Source organism: Dasypus novemcinctus, chromosome 1 (assembly GCF_030445035.2).
Source record: "Dasypus novemcinctus isolate mDasNov1 chromosome 1, mDasNov1.1.hap2, whole genome shotgun sequence".
Taxonomy (NCBI): Eukaryota; Metazoa; Chordata; class Mammalia; order Cingulata; family Dasypodidae; genus Dasypus; species Dasypus novemcinctus.
In genome coordinates, this window is record NC_080673.1 from 47,759,619 (window position 1) to 47,782,654 (window position 23,036).

The 23,036-nt window shown below is 45.4% G+C and overlaps 1 protein-coding gene across 1 annotated transcript; it reads right to left on the reverse strand.

The window, feature by feature from the left end:
- Positions 1-1,384: 1,384 nt before the first annotated feature.
- REELD1 (reeler domain containing 1) lies at positions 1,385-17,898 on the reverse strand. The gene is given in 8 exon segments (XM_023588240.2): positions 1,385-1,506; positions 1,509-1,965; positions 2,758-2,821; positions 3,237-3,399; positions 3,402-3,548; positions 7,306-7,433; positions 9,221-9,443; positions 17,691-17,898. Coding segments are annotated over 8 exon segments (1,512 nt in total).
- Positions 17,899-23,036: the final 5,138 nt, after the last annotated feature.

Below are 23,036 nucleotides of genomic sequence, written 5' to 3' on the forward strand. Positions count from 1 at the left end.
GGGGAACAGATCTGCCTGTCCCAGAATCCAGGGGGACAGAATCTTGGAAGTGATGCCCAAGGCACTAATGGAGGCTAGAAAGAAAACAACAGGAGCTGTCTCTTCTCCACACACCCTATTCTTTAGAAAGTATTTGTTGATGAGTTGAAGAGTCACTGAATGCCTCTCTCTCTCCTTGGGCTAGTTATCCAACTTCCCCAAACATCATAGTCCTCATTAAGTTGTTGTGAAGGTTAAATGTGAAAATATGTGCAAAGTTCTTAGCAAGTACCTGTTTATATTAGGCTCTCAGTAAACATCCCCACTGAAGTTTTAGTGGGTTTTGTTTTCTTACCGTAACAGATTATGAATCTGAATTAGGTTTATCTCTGAAAGGGTAGCTAGTTCCAAAGGTGAGCATGTTTCAGAATTATAATCAAGCCCCTTTTTCTGGCCACACGATAGCATCCATGCAATACTGTTAAATCAAAGAGATCTTCATAAAATCCCAAGAGTAAAGAGAGGGTCTTTGTTCATGGTGCTCCCTTTCTTAGATCCCCTGAAAATACAAGTAGAGGCTGTTCTGCAAACTATGCTGTCCTTTTTTTTTTATGGCCTGGTCTTTGGCAAAAGGCAATACGTCTGCTAGCTGTTGGGATACACAACCTCTCCGTCGAGTGTCACTGGATGGCGAGTTGGGAGATCCGCTTACATCTGAAGCAGCGGCTTGTATACCCCATCCTGGGGTGTAAGGCCTGGTGCTGTATGTGGATGCTTCCCCAAGCACGGGTTCAATCAAGCGCCCTACAACTCTCCTTGCTTCGGATCAATTGCCATGGCGGATTTGCCCGGCTTCTGAGTTTCTGAGAAGGCCGAGTGCCCTTGTATTCACCTATTCCACTGAACAAGAACTCCACAGGGTTTTGAACTCCGATTTTACAAAGAAAACTTTTGGAGCCACAAAGTGAGGACTGCTGTTCTTTTCCTTGCAAGAGACACAAGCCCCAATGTGACTTTTTCAAAGAGTTGGAGGACAGGAGGCTGGCACGCTGAGGGGGACAGAATTCCTATTTCTGCTGGTTCCTTGCGGCAGCAGAGGAAGCTTGCTGCCCACAGGAGCCTCGTTAATGAGCAGGTTATACAATATTCATGGTGCTGAGTTTAACTCTTCAAACAGAACGTCTAATTGTAAAAAGAAAAAAAAGACGCTAAGTTACAGCTAAGACAACAAAGCGGGAAGAACTCCCTCTGTTGAGAAAACTATCCTTTTCCCTCCTTCCCACACCACCGCCCGCTGCCCTGCCAGGGAGGCACGGCGACTCCCTGTCCTCATTAGCTCTGATCTGGCTGAGACACTCGACAGCGCCCAAACAGGGCCCCTGAGAGACCTGGTACGACGTCCTTCTCAGAGAACTGTTTCCTTCCTGCCCACGGAGGGAGCGATCGCATCGTATTCTGCCTGAACCGAAACAGTACTGTTCTCCACCAGCTCGCTGACAGGCACAGCCTCTCCCCGCCGCTCCCGGTCACAGGGTCACCAGCCGTCTCGCCAAAGGACACTTCTGACCGTCTGTGGCCATCCCGGGTGTGCAGGCAGCAAAGGCCGGCAGCCAGGGCTGTGCCCAGGGTGGCCGAAAGGCAAAGCAGGGTTCCCAGCTGGAGAGTGCTGAGCTGGATCCCCGAAGGGAAGCTGGCGCCCTCTGGCCCGACGCCCGGCCTTGGGTTTGTCTTCCTGGGCTGTCCCTCCCCCACTCTGGGGTCCTCATGCTTTGACTGAGACAAGAGGCTGGCAGAGGCTGCTGACGCCCCTGAGGGGCCTGCGGCAGGCTTCCTGGAGGAGGCAGAGGTGTGCACGGCAGGGGTCGGGGTGGCTGCCCCACGCCCCTCCTCACTGAGCGCTTCAGGAGTCCAGAGGCGCCGAGGGTGGGACAGACGGACGGTGTGCAGAGGCCTCGCCATGGTCCCATTTGAGGCCTCTGTCTTGTCCTAGAGAAGGACGGAGAGGTACCAGTCAAAGGGGCGTGTTCTTCCAAGCTGCCACAGCACTTCGGAACAGCCTGTGCCCCTCAAGGAATCCCAGGCAGCGGCTGAAAAACCCAGGCCCTTGCCTGCTCCTCAAAGAGCCCGAGGAGAGAAAGAGGCACTTAACTGATGGCGATGGGTTGGCTAATGGAAACCCCACAAAGCGCTTGCCGGCCAATTATAAGACTAAGCTAGGCTCCTTTTGGAGTCTTCCCCAACAAGCACGGGCAGCCGCGTCCTCTCAGATGGCTGGAAGCTTTTAGTGTGTCTTTTTCTGCCAGGACCTATGCAAGAGGGACCACTTAATCTTACTATAGGTTCTGATAAATTTGAGTAAGAATATTACACTATGTTTTATTTTGTGTTCCTTCACAGACTTCAAAGGAATAGTAAATCACTGGGCATGTATATTTTATATGCCCATTGATCTACACTCCAGAACCACACGTGGTTTTTTCGAGGCCAGTGTTACGGAGGCGTGGGGGAAGAAGAGAGGAATTATTAACTGAGGCTAAGTGGGAAAACAAATCGCTAAAGCCATCAATTTCTACAATTGCCGATAGCGTCAGGACACTGCATGTAATGGAGAGGCTGGTTTTGCCGGTATTGATTGGTAGAGAGACACTATGTGTTTATCAGGCCCTTGCCTCATCTCTCTGACTTGGTAACTGGTCTCACAGCTCTGACTTCCAGCCTGGAACTTCTCACTGACATCAAAATACCAACCTCTCCCTCGCTCGCAGTGCAGGGTGTTACCTGTTCGTGCCTGTCAGAGGGCAAGCAAGTTTCCGACCAGCGGAAGCCTGGAGGAGCCTGAGTCCTAAAGGGGAGAGTGGAAGGGGTGAGAAGGGATTCACTAAACGCACCCAAAGCAGCTGTTCCCTCTCACCGCAGTACATCCTGATGGAACTCAGCTTTGCTGGGAGAGACTCCTGAGAGACCATGGCAGCAGCTGGGGGAGGGCACGGGAGGTGAGTGGGGTGGCGGCCAAGCCCTCACCAGATACTCGCCTCCCAGAGACCCCTCCTTGGCCAAGAGACTGTAGTTTCCCTTGGTGATTACCATACCCAGCTCCTCCTGACCGATAGTCCTTCCTTAATCGGGGTTTCTCACCCACTGAGGAATGAATATGACTGAGATCTTTGTCAGACTCCAAGAGCTTTTCAGTTCCTCGGTGCCCAGTGCTCAGCCGAGGCCCACTGCCTGCCCTGCAGGGCCCACTCACTGCCCATTACCTGGAGTGGGTGCTAGCGCTGGAGGCAAGGCCCTCCGAAGAGGGTCTCCTGAGGGCCACCAGCCTCTCCAGCCCCCGGGCATCCAGGGAGGGCTCCAGGGTGGGGGCGCCGCGCCCGCTGGACTGCTGGCCACTGCGGCCCACGGCACTGTACGTGGAGCTGCTTGGGGCAGAGCATCTGCACCCCTGGGAAGCGGTGTCACCCAAATCCTGGCAGGCACAGGCACCACGTGGTCATCTTCTGCAGCTCTAGTTAGGCCAACAGCAGTGACGTCCGCAGGCTGCTGCGGAAGAGCGACGGGGGCTCTGGGGGCTGAGCAAAGAGAGAGTGAGAGCAGTTTGCTTGTATTGATTGGCACAACCAGCCGCCAGAATGGGGCAAATACTAGAGACTTTAATGTGCCTTGAGGACGGGCCATTAGGGCTGACCCACTCAAAACTGCCAACATCAAAGATGATCTGCCCAGGAATATAAGCCCTTGACCAAGCAGCAAAGCACCAATTTCTTAGGTCTTTTTAAAAGAGTAAGTGCCCAGTCCTCGGCTTACACGTTCTTAACAGCCACCAATCAGCAACTACTGTGACCACTGTATTTTATCTCATCTGCCAAAAAAAAAAAGCTGCTTCTAGTTGGAAAAAGAGACCCCGACAAATCAATGGTGTTGAGAAGTCCTAACTCTTTCTTGCTGTATAATTAACACTAAACATGTCCGTGGTGGTGACGATGACTCGGGCCTCTGTTACAGGCAGAGATGAGATGACTGCCCTTCACTGCCCTTCACCAACTGATCTCCCCTCTGTGCTGGCCCAGGCCATTAGAAAGAGCCTCCAACGGGTCCCCAGGCAGCCACAGATGTGCTTGGGGTCAGGTTACTGTCTGGGTTTGGATCCCCACTCCGGCAATACCTGGCCTCCCAGATCCTCAGTTTCTTCATTTTGCAAAACAGGGCGAACCTGATGGCAGAGAGTTGTGGAGGGGGTGAGATGGAATCGGTGCTGTGCCAGCGCACAGCCCATGCTGGCGTGTGTGCAGCATGCTCTGAGGGGCTGCCAGGGTGGTGACTGAGATGACACAATGATGTTGAGCAAAGGCAGTGTTGGCAGAAGTTTCTCTGGCTGGGCACCCACCCAGGTTGGACTGAACCTCTTGGTTTGGTTTGGATTGGTTGGTGCCACTTTGTTCCAATGTCTTTGTCACTCAGCAACACTGAGACTGAAGTGACAAAGCAGCACAACACAGACATGCAGAGTGAGATGGTTTCAACTCCTGCCTGAATCCCAAATGTATTCAGACATTCCTTGCAGCCCCACTATGTGCTGGGCATGGTGCTGGGTGCTGGGGACACTGAAGTCATGCAGACTTCTAGTTGCTGTTCCCAAACATTTTTTTTAAAGATTGATTTATTTATTTTCTCCCCTTTCCCTCCTCCTGCCCTGCTGTTTTTGCTATCTGTGTTGTCTTCTCATTTTCTCCCCTCTAGGATTCACCAGGATTTGATCCTGGAGACCTCTGATGGGAAGAGAGATTCCTCGTCAATTGTGCCACCTCAGTTTCTGGTTTCTACTGCACTTCACCTTGACTTTCCCCTTGCCCCTCTTTTGATGCATCATCATCTTGCTGCACGACTCACTTGCACAGAGCACTGGCTTACCATGTGGGCACTCATGCAGGCACTCGTGGGCACTCAGCTTGCTGTATGGGCACCGGCTCACCACACAGGCATGCTTTCTCTTCTTCTTTTTCACCAGGAGGCCCCAGGGATCGAACCCAGGTCCTCATATATGGTAGAGGGAAGCTCTATCACTTAAGCCACATCCACTTCCTTGTCCCTGAACTTAACAGCTAGGAGAGACACTATGGGTCCAACCATGTAAATTACAATGTGATAATCACTTTAATAGCAGAGATAAGGAGGTAATTGTATTTGTCTACCAAGAAGTGGGGGATGGGGAAAGTTTCACAAAGGAGCTATTTGAATGGAACCTTCAAAGATAAATCATTCACCATGAGCAATGGCCCAGTTTGAAAAAATGTCAGAAGGCAAAGCATGGAGACATAAAAGGGGTTCACGCCTAATGGGTAGGGTAGCACCCCAAAGTGTCCTAGGTGGTCCTTTGGGAGATAAGTTTCAGAAACACAATATACTATTTTCCCTGCTTTGAAAATTCACAATGGCTTATTAAAGTCTTCTTATGGTTAAGAAATCTATTTCACTTTTTAAAATGACATCCCACAACACATACACACACATTACACAACACACTTCTTTTTCCTGTGGGAAACACTGGGGTTTGTGTGGAGGAGACAGGGAGTGGGGAAGGCAGGCTGGGGCTGGCAGGGACAACCCTGTTGCTGCTCAGACCGGAGCCTGTCAGCCCCTGGCTGCTGGGTTCCAGCAGGGTCAGGCATCCACTAAACATGACGCAGCTTCCTGAAGCCTCATGCGCGTTTGGATTCATATGAAAATAAGCCTGTTGTGCCTGGGATTAAGAATGTAATATTAAAAAAATGAATAAAGACAAAAAAAAAAATGCAACAGCAGGAAGCGGACTTGGCCCAGTGGTTAGGGCGTCCGCCTACCACACGGGAGGTCCACGGTTCAAACCCTGGGCCTCCTTGACCCATGTGGAGCTGGCCCATGCGCAGCGCTAATGCGCGCAAGGAGTGCCCTGCCATGCAGGGGTGTCCCCCGTGTAGGGGAGCCCCACACGCAAGGAGTGCACCCCATAAGGAGAGCTGCCAAGCGCAAAAGAAAGTGCAGCCTGCCCAGGAATGGCACTGCACACATGGAGAGGTGACACAACAAGATGATGCAACAAAAGAAACACAGATTCCCGGTGCCGCTGATGCGGACAGAAGCAGTCACAGAAGAACACACAGTGAATGGACACAGAGAGCAGACAACTGGGGGGTAGGGGAGAGAAATGAAAAAATAAATAAATCTTTAAAAAAAAAAAAAGAATGCAACAGCTGCGTGATTTATAAAATAGAACATGAGGTTTCAAAGGTTGTGTGGGTTTGCAGGGTCTTTTTCATGCCACACTCTCAGATCCTGAGGTCTTTACTCTGCTTTTAGAAATATCTTTGTGCAAAGACTGGAGGAAGACTGGTAGGAATGGGGAAAAGAGAAAGTTTTGAGGATAAAGGTGGATAGTGGAGGGAGCCAGGGTTGTCTCTGTGCCTGAATATGCTAAACTGAGCAGAGAAGGAATTAAAACCAGATCCTGGCCTTCCACACATTGGCAAAGAATAAAGGAAAGAACAAAGGAAACTGGGATTGAAGGGAATAAGGATTTGGTTCTTCCAAGTGACTGGATGCCATTAGGGGTGCATGTATTCAGAAGACTTAATTAGAAACAAATGTGACAATGAGTTCCAAATCACCAGGAATCAGTTTGCTTTCAGAAGGTCATGGGTCAAAGGAGTCAAAAGTTACGTGGTGAGCCAGGAAAAGTCCATGGCCATTGAAACAGCCTCTCTTTCCTGATTCAGTTCTCCAACCCTGCTGCAAAGAGCCTTCTACCTGCCGTGGAAGGAACAATAAACACCGGAAGAGGTTTTATAAACCGGGGAGGAGGGTCGGGGAAGCTCATTTCTTTCTTGTGCTCACTTCAGGGGACTGAGGAAAACAATTACCAAAATATTGTGATTTTTGATAAATCCTAGGGGGTGGGAAGGGGTGTGCTCATTTTTGGTTTTGTAACACAGCTCTCACCACCCACCCTCGGGCCCAACTTCATTTGTTAGGCTGAGCCAGACAAGTGCATTGGCTGCAACAAACCAAGTGTGGCTTCCCACCCTCACTGCTGTTACGGCGTCTCTACTACGACTGCGGTCGGCCAAGGCAGGTGTTTATTGCTCGCTTTGCAGGGCAGAGGTGACTTTAGTGAACATAGAAAACTGTAAAAATAATGATGAGGGGCATATGGGAATCCTCTATATTTTTTATGTAACATTTACGTAATCTAAGTATTTTTCAAATTATATATATACACACACACACACACACACACATATATATATTTTAAATAACGACAACCAGGCTAGCTGAAGCTGTGGCAAACTGTACCTGGGGCCGCACCTCGGTCACCCCGCTCCTCGGCACCACGGGAAGGGCCTCCGCTGTGTGTCTGCTGAGACAACACAGGTGATTCAGTCCTGGCCCACTAGACGAAATACGACTGGACTACTGATAAACTGCGGGAAAGAAAGAGCAGAGCCATTCGAAGATTTGGTTTCCCTTACGTAAGACCTTCGATCTGCCTAGTCAAAGGAGAAAACACCCTGAAAGTTAAAGAAAAGGCACAAAAGACTAACTGACTAGAACAAGAGATAGATTTTTATTATCCCTTTAAGGAACTTCGTTCTTTTTCAAAACAAAAAAACCTCAATGGTGGCAAAGAATTAGACTAGCGAGGATATTTACAGTCAATTACCCTCCTGAATAAAAATATTCTCAATAAAAACCTCATTTTGATTAAAAGGTATCTTCTTGAACTATGTGTTTAGACTCGAATAAAAGGTTTCATCTTCAATTTTATTATTAGCCATTACTGTTATATTGTTAACTGAGTTACATTGCTAATTGAAGATTGCACAGGTAATTCATTTCTACTGTAACTGCAGATTCTATGGAAAACTAGAGATAAATCATTAATAATTTAAATATTTTGAGTACGTGATACCTTTCCTCAGTAAAAATCATTTTCACAAACATCTCCTTTATCCTCCCCAAAACTCTTGGCAACGTCATTTTTCCCATTTTAAGTATTCAGAAGGCGGTCATAAAAATGTGATTGATTTGGCTGAGGTCACCCAGAGAATCAAAGTGAGCAGTCATTTCAGGCCTCGAGCACGCGTTTTCCAGGCTCAGTGGGCATGACTGTGGGAAAGGATTGCGGGAGGGAAGAGCGCAAAGGGCGGCTTTGCCAGAGGCTTCTCATCAGCTCCTTCATCTGCCACAAGAAGAGAACAGCTTCTAAACTACTTCACAGGCAGGGCACAGCAGCTATGGTGCTAAATTTGAAAATAGACACGGAGGTGCTTTGAGAAATAAAGGTAACTTACAGCTCTCAGGCCACAAGCATTCTCTGCATTTGAAAAGAACCAGAGCGGGGGGCAGAAGCAGAGATGCCCTGAAGGTTAAGCAGGCAAATCACTCTTCCTGCCTGCCATGCCTGCTGCGTGAGGCCACCACAGGGCAGTGGAGGGACACTGCAGGGTGGGAGGGTGGGGGCATACACCTCAGCCTTGCACCCCACTGTCGGGGGAAGCATGGGGTCCCCATGGCCCCAGCCCTCAGGCAAAGCCTCATGTAAGACGGTGTAGGAAGGAGAACAGGAGAACATGCCCTTTCCTGAAAGTGAAAAAATTCTTTCTTGGTAAATGCAAGTGTCTGAAAAGAACGACAACACAAGTGTCTCATCCTGAGGCACGAGGGTGCTTCTGTAATACTCACTGTTGCCAGGCCCTGTCCCGAGCCCTGCGCATCCTGGGCCCCTGCTTCCTCACACAGGCCTCTGAGCTAGCCTTAGCATTATTACGCCCATTTGGTGGACAAGCAGGAGCTTGTCAGAGACTAGTGGCTTTCCCTGCTCCCACCCCAGGAACAGCTCAGTGGCTGTGCTGCTGGACTGTCCACTTGTCCATCTGTCTTCCATCTCTCTGCCCCCTCGGCTCCCTCCCTAGTCTCCTACCATGAGCTATTTTGCCCTATGGTCTGAAATTCTTTGGAAGTTTGGCCAAAATTCGTCTGTGCCTGGAGAGGAGGAGAAATAAACACACTCCAGGACCATGGGGGAGAGGTTTGGCTTTTTTCCCCCCTTTTCAGTCAGGTATGCCCTGCATAGGTTTTCTAGCTTGGAGAGCCCTGTGTGTGGCTGGACGGGGGGCAGAGAGCATGAGGACAGGGGGAAGACGAGCTCTGCCTCTTCCAAAGTGCAGGGTTCAGTTCCTAAGAAGCAGCAGTTGACTGTGCCCCTTACAGGAATCGGATGTCCCCCACGGGCTGAGCAGGGGCCTTCCACACGAACGACAGGTGTCTCTTCAGGGACTTGTCAGAGTGGGTGACGCAGTCCGACTCTTCAAAACATGTCATCGGCTAGGAACCGGGAGGATGGAAAACAAAAGTGCCAGCTATCTGATGATCAGATACTCTCCGAGCCTGAAGTAGAAATCCCATGAAATCACGACTGCTCCTCACAGTCACTGCAACAGAAAACAAGGAACCATCCATCCCAGGTGAGCAGGCTGCTGTTACACAGGAATTTTCAAAATAGAAGCCTGAGGCCACCCCCACGCCCCCTGCCCAGCACTGGGAGGTGAGCAGTTAACTAGGAGAAAAAAGCTGAAGTCTTATTTCGGACCAAAATAAATTCCATTTGGATAAGAGATATGTGAAAATGAAATATAAAGGAACTAGCAAAGTGTAGTATTTCTTTTTTTCTAATATTGACATTTTGAATGCCTCTCTAAATAAAACCTTGAGGCCATTAAAAAATCCGATGCGTTAAAAAAAACTGAACATAGATGAAGTAAAAAAATCAAATGATAAAGTATTTGTAAGATATAAAAACAGAAAAATATACAAAGAATTATGGTGAATCGATGAAAGGGATGCCCTCCCCCCAAATGATCAAAGGACACAAACAGATATAGTAAAACAGGTAAGTGCAATCTTAATTTAAAAAACAAGTAAAAACAAGACATGTTTTATACCTGTCATATTAACAAATATTAAAATGTGTGATTATAACCAGTATTGATAGGACAATGGAAAAACTAAGACACCCATTCGCTGATGTTAGAACTATAAACCATGAAACTATTTGGGGGGGTAATCTGACAACATCTTCCAATTTTAAGATGCAGTTAGTTACCCTTGGATTTAGCAATTTCATTTCTTGTCATTTTTCCTGTTGACGTACCACATAAATAAATACAGCAAGCACTGAATTTCAACCTCCACTGGTTCCCTACTAACAGAACCCTGATTTTTATTTTTTTAATTTCTCTCTCCTTCCCCCCCAGCCCCAGTTGTCTGTTCTCTGTGTCTATTTGCTGCGTGTTCTTTTTTGTCTGCTTCTGTTGTTGTCAGCAGCACAGGAATCTGTGTTTCTTTTTGTTGCATTATCTTGTTGTGTCAGCTCTCCATGTGTGCGGCACCATTCCTGGGCAGGCTGCACTTTCTTTCACGCTGGGCGGCTCTCCTTACGGGGCGCACTCCTTGCGCGTGGGGCTCCCCTACGTGGGGGACACCCCCTGCATGGCACGGCATTCCTTGAGCACATCAGCACTGTGAATGGGCCAGCTCCACACGGGTCAAGGAGGCCCAGGGTTTGACCACGGACCTCCCATGTGGTAGGTGGACACCCTATCCACTGGGCCAAGTTCGCTTTCCAAAACCCTGATTTTAAATCCACGTGGCAAGTGGAGATCTTCTCAGGGGATGTGAGGCCTCACTCTATCCCCAGGGGATGAATTGTCATTAGACTAAACCAGTGTTGGTAATTCCATTCATCTTCATCCTGGGTCCAAGTCTGGCCAATGAGGGCAAGTCTGCTGAGGAGAGGGCTGGTAACTACCAAGGATAAATCATTTTGCCCCTGATCTTTTACTCTAGGTTTCCTTTCCCTTCCTCCCTCCCTCGCTTCCTTCCTTCCTTCCTTCCTTCCTCCCTCCCTCCCTCTCTCCCTTCCTCTTCTTCTTCTCTTTCTTTTTCTTTTTCTTTCTTTTTGCTTTAGAATTGATTTAGAGAAGTAATGAGTTAATAGAACAATCATGCATAAAATTCTCAAATACCACCCTATGATTAACACCTGATATTGGTATAAAACATTTGCTAATTGATGAAAGCACATTTTTATAGTTACACTATCAACTAGAGTCCATGGTTTAACTTAGGGTTCACTGTTTGCATAAATCCATGGATTTTTAAAAATTTTTTATTCTGTTACCATATATACAACCTAGTATTTCCTGTTTTAATGACAGATATATATTTCGGAGTTGTTAATTGTGTTCGTAATGTTGTGCTACCATTACCACCATCCATTACCAAAACAGTTCTATTGTTCCAAATAGGAATCTTGTACATTTTAAGCCTTAACTTCCCATTCCCTATCCCTACCCTGTCCTCTGGTTACTTATAATCTAGGTTTTGCTTGTTCTATTTATTTCAAATCATACAATATTTGTCCTTTTGTGCCTGGCTTATTTCACTCAACACAGTGTCTTCAGGGTTCATCCAAGGACTTCATATTTTCACAGCTCAATAATATTCCATTGTAGACTTTTATATAACATGCTTTGATAGCAGTGTGAAGCCTAAAACCATGGCAGTCATCCAGAGAATGCACAAAGACAAACGAATGAAAACTCAACCAGCTGATGAAGGCTGAGCAGGAAAATGGAAAAATCTTATGATCTTGATGACATCATTAAATGACTTCACCAAATGCAGAAAGCCCACCTCCATACTTATGGGAGAAAATTATATATTTAAGTTTCTGTCAATAGGCTTTTTGATACTTCAAATTAAAAACTATCCTTACTCATATAATGAGCAAATATATGAGCAATTACTCATATATTTATAAGGATGTCCATCAGAATTGTTTGTAATGCCAAAAATTGTAAAAAGTAAATACCAATAGCAGGAAACTAGTTAAATCAATTGTGTGACATCCAGATAATGGATTGTTGTATAATCATTGAAAATAAATTATATATAAGATAAAAGATATCAATATTGTTCCGAGGTGATAAATACAGACATTGAACAGAATAATTTAATTTGTGTTTGTGTAAGGTTATATTTATCTATCACACTCATATATACTTATAGGCCTAGATAATTTCTGGAAAGATATGTGAAGAAAACAACAGTTACCTCTTGAGATTGAGATATAGATTCATGCAATCCCAATAAAAGTTCCAATAGCAGTTTTTACAGAAATTGAAAAGCCAGCTATCAAATTTATTTGGAAGGATAAGGGGCCCCAAATAGCCAAAAACATCTTGAAAAGAAAAACAAAATTAGAAGAATCATGCTACCTGACTTTAAATCATACTACAAAGCTACAGTGGTCTAAACAGCATAGTGTTGGCACAAGGATAGACATAATGACTAATGGAACCAAACTGAGAGTTCACATATAGACCTGTACATATATGACCAAGTAATATTTGACAAGGCCACCAAGCCCAATCAACTGGGACAGAAAGGTCTCTTCAACAAATGGTGCTAAGAGAACTGGATATCCATACCCAAAAGAATGAAAGAGGATCACCACCTCACACACTATACAAAAATTAACTCAAGATGGATAAAAGACCTAAATACAAGAGCCAAGACAATGACACTCCTAGAAGATAATGTAGGGAAGCATCTCTGAGATCTAGGAGTAGGAAATGGTTTCATAAGCTTTACAGCCAAAGTACAAGCAACGAAATAATAAATAAATGGGACCTCCTCAAAATAAAAAACTTTTATGTTTCAAAGGAGTTAGTCAAGAAAGTGAAAAGGCAGCCTACTCAATGGGAGAAAATAGCTGGGGAGCCCCTTATCCAATAAGAATCTAATATCCAGCATATATAAATAAATATTACATCTCAATAAGATATAAATGGGCAAGAGATTTAAAAAATGGGCAAGAGATTTGAATAGACATATTTCTAGTCAAAGGAAAGACAAATGGCCAAAAAACACACAAAAAGATGTTCAACATCACTAGCTATTAGGTAAATGCAAATCAAAACCACAATGAGATATTATCTTACACATACTAGGCTGACTGGTATTTAAAAAAAAAACACAGAAAACTACAAGTGTTGGAGAGGATGTGGAGGAATAGGAAAACTCATCTGCTGCTGGTAGGAATGTAGAATGGTACAGCCACTGTGGGGGATGGTTTAGCCGTTCCTCAGGAAACTAAATATAGAATTGCTATATGATCTGGCAACTACAATACCAGGTATATTCCCAGAAAAATTGAAAGGAGGGACATGAACAGATATATGTACACCAATGTTCATCGCAACATCATTCACAATTGCGAAAAGTTGGAAGTAACCCAAGTGTCATCAACAGATGAATGGATAAACAAAATGTGGTATTTATATGTGATGGAATTTTACTTAGCTATAAGAAGGCATGAAGTAATGACACATGTGACAACATGGATGAACCTCGAAGACCTTATGTTAAATGAAGTAAGCCATTCACTAAAGGACAAATCTTGCATAATCTTGCTGATATGAGCTAAGGATATTGAGCAGATCCATGGAGGTAGAGTCTAGAAGACATGTTTCCAGGAGATAGAAAGGGAGTAGAGTGGTGAGGCAATGCTAACTGTGGGCAGAATCTATGATAAGGTGGATGGTAGTGGTTTGGGAGTAGATGGAGTTGAGGGTGGTGCAGCAATATGAGTCAGTGCTAGAGTGTGAGTGTGAGTGTGAATGGAGAGCATTAGGTAATCCATGGAACTCGGGGGAGGGCTGGATGAAGGAACAGGTCAATGTGTGGCTTGGTAAACTCTGGGGAGGCCAAGGACTGTGGTTGAGAACACAGTGGTGGGAGTGTTCTTGTGGGATCTATGGCAAGACAGTGTCACTGGTCCAGGGGGTTGGTGGAAGGGGGATCTGTGGGGAGGGGTGACGTAGGACATGCTGTTATGGAGAATGAATATATTTATGTTGTTATAGGGTGTTCTCTTGGTGGGTGAAGATGCACACTATAATGAACAAAATATTAAACTTCCATCCTGAGGAGTCCTACTACTTTCTTAAACAGAGTATCAAAAACCTCTGGAGTATATAGGCAGTGCCTAATAAAAGTAAACAGACCAACATGCTAAGCCTTTAATATTAACGCTTATACTTATGAACCTTATTCTTGTAAAAGTGAAACAGCCTAATAACAACTAATGTCTAAGAGTTCCCTCATAAAAACCTCCTTGTTAGTCAAATGTGGCCTCTCACTAAGCCAAATTCAGCAGATAAAACATGGGACATGACTCCCAAGGATAAGCCTCCCTGGCACTGTGGAATCACTACCAAGTGTTAACCAGCAATGCATTTGGAGAAAGACCTTGATCAAAAGGGGGAAACATTAAATACAAATACAAAGCTTTTTTATGGGTGAGTTTCAAAGTGAGTCAGGAGGTCGTTTCAGACCTGCCTTACACTTACGCATGCTTCAGGCAGAACTCACTAACTGCCACAGTAAACAAAGCCTCATACAAGTATGCTCCCAAGGGCTCTAGAGGCATCTGGGTACCATAGGCAACTCACATAACTCTAGAAAATCAGCACTCTGTAGGTGGGCCTTATCCTGGAATAGACGATAATCCATTTCCCTGATATAACAGTTTGACTCATTTATAATTTTCCTACTCACAATCCTTCAACAGTTTTTATTTGAACCTATAATTAGCAATATACCTGTTAATATATGTCCCAGAGACTTCAATCTATTTATATGCTGGTTGAGCCCTGAATTTCAGCAGAATTGCAGCCAATACCTATACTCCAGTCGATCAGACTTGCCCAGTACAACTAACAAAATGATGATGATGTACAACCCTCATACCAAAAAACAAAGAGTATCTATAACTGCAAGCAAAACAATTTCTTCCATCTGCCCCATAAGATCCAAGTAGCCTCCTAATCTGAAACAGAGAAGGCAACATTATTCCAAAAGCCTCAAAACTGAGGAATGAACGAGCATAAGGGATGAATGCAACCACATACCAAAGTAGACTTATTATTACTATAGCAATGGAAGAACTAGTAACATTGATATCAAGATAGTGTCTACCAGAAGTTCTGAGGAAAGGGGGAAAAAAGAATAGGTGGAACATAGGCATTTTTAGGGCATTGGAATTGTTCTGCATGATATTGCAATGACAGATACAGGCCATTATACATTTTGTCAAACCTATGAAACAGTACAGTGCAAAGTGCAAACCATAATGTAAACTATAGACCTTGGCTAGTAGCAATTCTTCAATATTTGTTCATCACTAGTCTATTACTCAGGGTTCTCTAGGGAAACAGAATCAATAGGAGATACCTGTCAATAGTATGCGATTTTAAAAGAGTCTCTCACATGACCATGGGGATGCACAAGTCCAGGTTCCGCAGGGAGGCTGCGAAGCAGGGGTTCCAATGAAAGTCGAATGAAGGTCATTGATGAGTTTCCGGGAGACACTGGCTATCTAAAGACAAGCTGGGAAATTCTCTCAGATTGCTGAAGTCACTCCCCCCTTTTAAGGCATTCAACTGATTGGATAAAGTATCACTCACTGCTGATGGCAACTCCCTGATTGACGTAGATGTAATCAGCCATCTATGCAGTAAACTCACTGGTGACTAAAGTCCATAAATGTCCTTGTGTTACAATTAGCCCAATGGTTGCTTGACCAAACAGCTGGGCACAATTACCTGGCTGAGTTGACACATTAGCCTAGCCATCCCAACTAGTCACAAATGTGCCACACCAATATAAGATGTTATTAACAGAGGAAAATGTGGGAGGGGGAGAGGTTGGGTTATATGGAAATCCCCTATATTTTTGATGTAACTTTTCTGTAATCTAAAACTTCTCTAAAAATAAAGTTTTTAAAATAGTTACCCCTTGGGAATTAAATTGAGTATCCAGAACAAGGTAAGGGAAACTTTTGCTTTTCATTTTCTAAAGTTTTATCCTACTTTAATATTTTTAAAACATGTAATAATATTTTTAAGCTACTTAATTTTTTAAATTAAAAGCGTAGTGAAAATACCTTCTCTGGGCTTGCAGAATGCAGTTTTGTCTCTGTGGCCATTTTGTTTCCCATGCATTTGAACTTTTAGTCATCAATATGTGAATAAATATTTAGCTATTATTTAATACCAGGCATTGTGCTAAGCACTGAATATACACCTATGAACAAGATAACACAGGCCTTACCCTTCAAGGAGCTCAGATATTAGTGTGGGATCCTGGCATGAAAATAAAGTAATTGCAGTGTAATAAAATAATAACTGACCCTAACTGAATCCATGAGCTGCTCTGTCTGGCTATTTATTGCATATGTGTTCTTAGTTACAATCTAGTTATGTTCCCCTCAGGACACCTTCAGATCACTTTTTCTTCGAATTGGGGTGTCAAAATATTTTGGGTCATTTCTACAGATTTTCCTCCTTAGAAGCTTGTTTTGATTTTCCCATGTTGATTCCCCTAGCCACAGGACACAGGGCTGCCAGGAAGGGGTCATTGGGATGCTGACATATGATCCCCTCATTCTTGAAGTAGCTGGGGGAGTCCTGGGGTGGTCAGAGCCCCCAGAGAAACTGTTCCCTCCTTGAGCAGCCACTTGCATTTACCCAGCATTCTATGTGCATATTATCCTTCTCACTCTGTGTCATAGTGTGATGAAGTTTCGGAATCTCTAATAGCCTCATTTTTGGCTCTGGTAGTATGTTCTGTTGGTCACATATACTCCCCACAGATTTTTTTTGCCCACACTGATCACCATCAGAATAAAATTATTGGATTAAGTTATATAGAGAGACTAAGTTTCATTTTTGTTTATCACCTCTAGTGCCCATCAAAAGAATTAGCAAAAACCAAAAGTGGGCAGAGTGAGGGCTGCAGACGCCTGTCCCATATTCTCTTGGCCTATTTGAGTCTACCTGTAGCGGCACAGACAGTTTTCTGTCTACGCTTGGCTTCCATCTTAGGCACCTGCTGCAGCCTTCTTCTCAAGCTGGCACTGAGGGGCTTGCTTGAAGGTAAGCAGGCAGAACTCAAGTGAGGGATGTGAGTGGGAGGAAAAAACAACGTGGAGAAGGGCAACCTTCAACCAATAAATGCCCTATCTCTTCACCCTCCTGAGGGAAGATTTGGAGGCATGTTTCCCATGGTTTCTCAGAGGATCCCTACTGGAATCAGTTGCCCACAGCACAGACCTGCTCAATTTCACACCCCGTAGAAGTATCTCTTTTCCCAGAATCATTTCTTCTTCTTCCTCCCTTGTGCTTCCTGGAATCATTGCAGATAAACTACCTGCACTCAAGTTCTTCTTCTGGTTTTGCAGAAATCCAAATAAAACAAGCAGGAAATCTTTCCATCAAAACTATTTTGTTTTAAACAATGAATAAAAAAGTATATTCAACATGTACAAGTGATACTTGAAGGCTGTTCAGGGTGATTATAGCTTATGATAAGGACAACATGATTTTTCACAATAATGCCATTTATGCCCACTTTTCTTCCAAAGATTAATATCAGTACATAGGGTATTTATCATGTGGTTTTCATGTGTACAAATATCTCATGCTTATTTTGCCTAAGTCATTGCTCCTTAGGATTCAGCCAAAGGTAGTCCAGAAAACTCCTGCTGAGAGAAACACAATTTGGAATCTACACTGGGGCTCCTCAGAGGCTCTCAAATCCTCTCCCATACGTACCTGGAACCTTGTCGCCAGGTGAGTAGGAAGACCTGCTTGTGTGGATGGTAATGTGGTGGGTCCTGGGGTTCTGAGGCTGGATTTGAATGTGTTTGGGGTTCATGTCCGCACAGGCTGCCGAGCTGGCGCTGTGGTAGAAGGCGGCCAAACAGGAGGCCAGGCAGAGGGTGGTACAGGCCCAGCCTGCCAGGGCTGCTGAGACCCTCATCCTGCCCTTTCCTGGATTGCGAGAAACCACAGCTTCAATCCATGTGCTATTTCAGAAAACTGTATGAAGTCTTTCCGGATGTGGCTAACCTGAATCACACACTGCCTTTGCACCTGAGGTGCTGCAAGTGCTCCACTGCCCAGGGAGTGGGGAGTGGATATGGCTCAAGCAGTTGAGCATTCGCCTCCCACATGGGAGGTCCCAGGTTAGGTTCCCTGCGCCTCCTAAAACAAAACCCAAAACAAACAACATGCAAAACAAACGAAGAACCCAACTCAGGGAAGTTGGTGTGGCTCAGTGGTTGAGCACCAGCTTTCCACATATGAGGTCCCGGGTTCAATCCCTGACCCCCATTACATAAAAAAAATAAAATTAAAAATGTAAAAAAAGGCATGCCTGGTAACAGGAAAGGTTTGATTTCTAAGCATTTCTTCTTTTAAACCTTTATTGTAATTTTCTCATAATATAAAACCAGGTGGCTTCCTTTTAAAGAGAGGATTTAATTATTAAGTCAAAGAAATAGGACCAAGAATATGTTTGTATTCTAACTGAACTCCTTACAAGCAGTCTGATAGCCAAGGGGAGTGTGAGCTCTAACACACTGTTGCTAAATTAGACATCCAGTAATGCAATGTGGACAGGCAAATGGTGGCTGGGATTAGAGGCTCATCTCCTCAATTGCAAATTATACAGCTAAATGCTACAGGATTCCTGCTAGCCATCAATTGTTTAGAGGTGATTTGCTAAGTTTGCAAAACTTTAATATCTCCTTGTTCTTTCTCCTGCTGGCTGTTTTTTGTTATTTCACTCCTTTTTAGCAAAGAAGATGAACAGAGAAAGTAATACCCATGCCAATCTTTTTTTTTTACACCTTGTCAAAATACAGATGATAATTTTGTTCAGCAATAAAATAAAATGATTAGGGAAAATAAAATCTACAGATTCAGTTTCAGGTTTTTGAGTTTACCACCTCTAATGCCCAGTGACAGAAAGAATTAGAAGTTGTGTAAAAGCACTACAGATGAAAATAAAGTGAGACAGCAAATAAGGCAGATGAAAAGCTCAGGATGTCACAGGCATTTTAAAAAAAGATCTATGAGCTGTTTGTTTGCTTTATAGTCTTATACACTGACATTTTTAAAGTTTGAGTAATCATTTGATCTAAGGAGCAATGCAAAACAACAACCCTCCTCTTAATAAGTTAGTTTTAAAAGGTAAAAATAAAATCCTAAACATCTAGTGAAAACTAGCTATACAATCTGGAGACTGAAGAGATAATACACACAACCAACCCAACAACTTCCGCCCCCTGCTATCTTCACACCCCACCCCAACCCCCACCCTTCCTATGGCCAAGACATGGCGTGAGAGACAGGAAGGGGATCTGGAACTCAATCCCCTTAGACTTGTCTTATGAGTCCTTCGGAGACCTCTAGGTTGGTTTTCCAGGAGTATCTAAGTCAGAAGCCTCTACCACACCCCTGCGGCACAGGGGACCTTTCCCGCAGCTTCCCAGACACAGTAAGGGAGAAGGAACAGGGAGCTGTACGCACATATTCCAGCTGAGGGGCCCAGAGATCCTTCCCATTCTCTTTGAGGGGCCACATAGAAAAGGCCTCTGAAGCCCCCGTTGATGGCGGAGGGTGGTCTTCCCTCTCCAAGGGCAGATCAAACCCAGAAGCCTATGGAGGAAGGGGAGCAGCCACAGCCACGAATCCCACCCTTCTCCTCTGTGGACTCTGCTGTTTCTTCTTTCCCACCTTGTCAACCTGGACCCAGAGAAAACATCCACTTACCTAGGAACACGCTTTCCTTCAGGCTTGATGGAACGGTGTCCCCCTCAGAGTTGTAAAGACACATGTTTTAAAGCCTTTTCTTCTCCCTTCCGCTTCTCCTCTAAGGGGGAGGAGAACAGCTGTGGCCGCTAGTCTCAGCACGGACAGGATCTGGCTTCAGGGTCTAGCTGAGCCCAATCGTATTAGTTTTCTCTGAAACTACATGCACACCCCGCGCATCTCCAACCACGCCAACGCCATTCCAGTCTACACCAAAAAGGCAAGGTGAGGAGCTAGGAAGAACCGGACCTTGTCCTGCACACAACGGGCCTCACGGTCCTGGGCGGCAGCTGGGCCTTGGTCTCCCTGCCAGCGGGGACGGGGGGCTCAAGCCCATCTCAGCGCCGTCGCTTCTGGCTTCTCGAGTCAGTGTGGGCTGCAGGAGTCACCCCTGGCGAGTGGGGTAGGCGCCATGGCCAGGGGGCGCTGCTAGGTGCAAGCAAAGGCCCCGCAGCACGCTGCTGCCTCCCCTGTCAAATGCACTTAGCAGGAGTTCACAAATGAGCGAGCTCATAAAGTCACCCGAGGTATTGGATGGTGGCACAGATCCTACACCTCCGCCGCCCTCCAGGTGCAGTCCCCAAAGCCACATCGTGGGCATCACCCTGGAGCTGGTTAGAAACGCGCATGCGTGGACCAGACCTCCGCGATCAGAAACCCCAAAGGTGGGATCCGCAAGTTGTGGGTTACCAGCCCGGCAGGGGACTCTGAAGCAAGCTAAATTTGGGAACCGCTGCTGTAGATTTCCCAGGCTTCTTTCCAGACCTACAGAATCGGAATCTCCAGGGAAGAGGTCTGGAAATTTGTATTTTCACCACGCACCCCAGGAAATTTCTTATGACCAGAAAAGTTAGGAGAAAAACTGAGTTGGAGAATCACAAAAGCAGTAAAACCACCAACCTTCCAGAGAGCCCCTTCCCCTCTGTGCTTTAGTGATAAAGATACTGGACTTCTGCAAGAACATTTGATCAATTATAATAGTTATAATACTAATACTTGAATACCAACTTTGTTCCAGGCATTTATTTGGACCAAAACAAATATGAATTAGACATTATCCCAGCTCTATAAATGCTAACAGGAAAATGGAGGAGAGGCAAAAGGCTACACATAGTGTATGATTCCATTTATATGACATCTGGAAAAGGCAGAGTGATAGGAGCAGAAAACAGGTGGGGGTGGCCAGGGGCTGAGGAGCGGGTGACGACAAAGCAAGCAGCACAAGGGAATTTTGTGGGATGATTGAACAGTTCTGAATCTATTGCCGTGGCAGTTACATAACTGTACATAACTCATGGAACTGCACAACAAAAAGTGAATTTTACGATAGGTAAATTGCCCCCAAAACCAGATGGCTCCATCCTCTCTTTGCTCATTGTCTTGCTCTTTGCTCATTGTCTGCTTGTGGTTTTTTCCCCTCATTGTCTGCTCATTGTTTGTCTTCTTTAGGAGGCACTGGGAACCGAACCTGGAACCTCAACTGCTTGAACCACATCTGCTCCCCCTATAGGTAAACTTTTAAAAATCGAATAAACACAAATGGAGGTACAGAAATATAAACAAGTAACTACTACACAAATATGTGGGACATCATAAAGGAATTCTATTAGATTAACTCTATAAGCGCAAAGAAAAGCTTCACAGAGGAGACTACATTTGAACTGCATCTTAAACAGTGAGCAGGATTTTCACTGGCAAGAGGAATGGAGAGCATTCTAGAATAAAAGGAAGGTACTGACTCATTTTTACCACATGCCCTGCCTACAACCCTTTGTAGACATTGTTCAAAGTGTGGTCCATAGGCCAGTAGTGAGATTATTAGAGAGCATATTGGGAGATTATTAGAAAGCAGAATCTCAGGCCTCCACCACAAATCTGCTGCATCAGAATCTGCATTTTGAGATGATCCCCGGATGGTTCACATGCACAGTAAGGTTTGAGAAGCATTGCTCTAGAGAATTTGTCCAGCTCTCAGTCCTCTTCTAGGCCCTATATATCCTGTGACAGCCCCTCCCCCATTCCCCACCATGGACCAGAGGCAGCCACTTCACGTGGACCAGTCAGTCCACTGATCAAGCAGCCACCAATCAGGCCTTCTTTCGAATCTGGAATTTTTAAGAAATGCAGGTCATTTGAGCTCAAAGGTCAACGAGGGTTAGGATTAGAATTTGTGACATTGCAAGCGAAAGACAAATTTCAATTCTGAGAGCTTTCTGTGATTTTTACACACTCCTGCCTTTTCATATGATCTAGGGTGAGAGGGCTTTAGGGTTTTTGCTTGTTTTTCTTTTTCCACCTGTGCAAGTTCAACCATGGAGTTCCGAAAAGGGCACGGCACATTTGAGCCACGCCTGGAAAGAAGGGTACAGGGGAGGAGGAAGGTGAGGCTGGGAATTTTTGTTGCATTTAAACTATGAAGGGATTTGTATGTCAAGGTAAGGAAGTTGAACCATGTCGCCCGAGAAGTAGGGAGTTATTGTGGGTGTTTAAGCGGGAGAGGAATACAGCCAGTTGGAGTCAGACAACTTTAATAACAGGTAGAGAGCCAGAGATGAAGAGAGACCACAGCTGCTGTAAAAGGGGAAGAAACGATGAGGTGAGGGTTTAAAGAGGGGATGAAGAGGGATAACTGTCAGAAGATAATCCTTAGCAGGATTCAGTGATTGACTGAACGCAGGTCTGTCTCCCAAGAGAGAACCCCGGGATTGATGGTGCAGGGTGACACATACAGAGGGGCTCCAGAGAGAGCAGTGGCCTGGTTGGTAGGCCCATTCTTCACTCCAGAGAATCCTAGCGAAATGAGTGACATGCTCTGCAAAGCCCTCGTTCAAAGACCGCACAGTTCTATGACTGTAATGTCTGGTTTGTGGTCAAGTTGCTTACCCTCTCACTGCATGTGCAAATAAAACCACCCTGTAAACACAGAGGGGCAATCCTTGGCCTACGGCTCCTTGCGTACACCAAGATCAAATGAAATTAAATCTGACTTCTCTCAGCGCCTGTCTTGGCAAGATGGAGGAGCTCAGTCTCCCACTGAGTTATGGAGATTCTAGGAGGCCAGGATGTGGGGGCCCTCCACTGAGGCCTCTGTTGTAGCTGTCCAAGATGACGTGCTCATACCCTGAAAGCTGTTGGTGCAGCTGCTTCACTGCAAAGAAAGGGCTTCAGCCTTCACTAAGGCTGCGAGCCCGGTACTGTGACCAGACCCTCCTAGGGAAGTTTGGGCAGACTTTCCCTCAGAGCTCCCCCCCGCCCCCTCTACTGACTGCTGCCACAGAGAGGGCCAGACATCCCTGCTGCTGG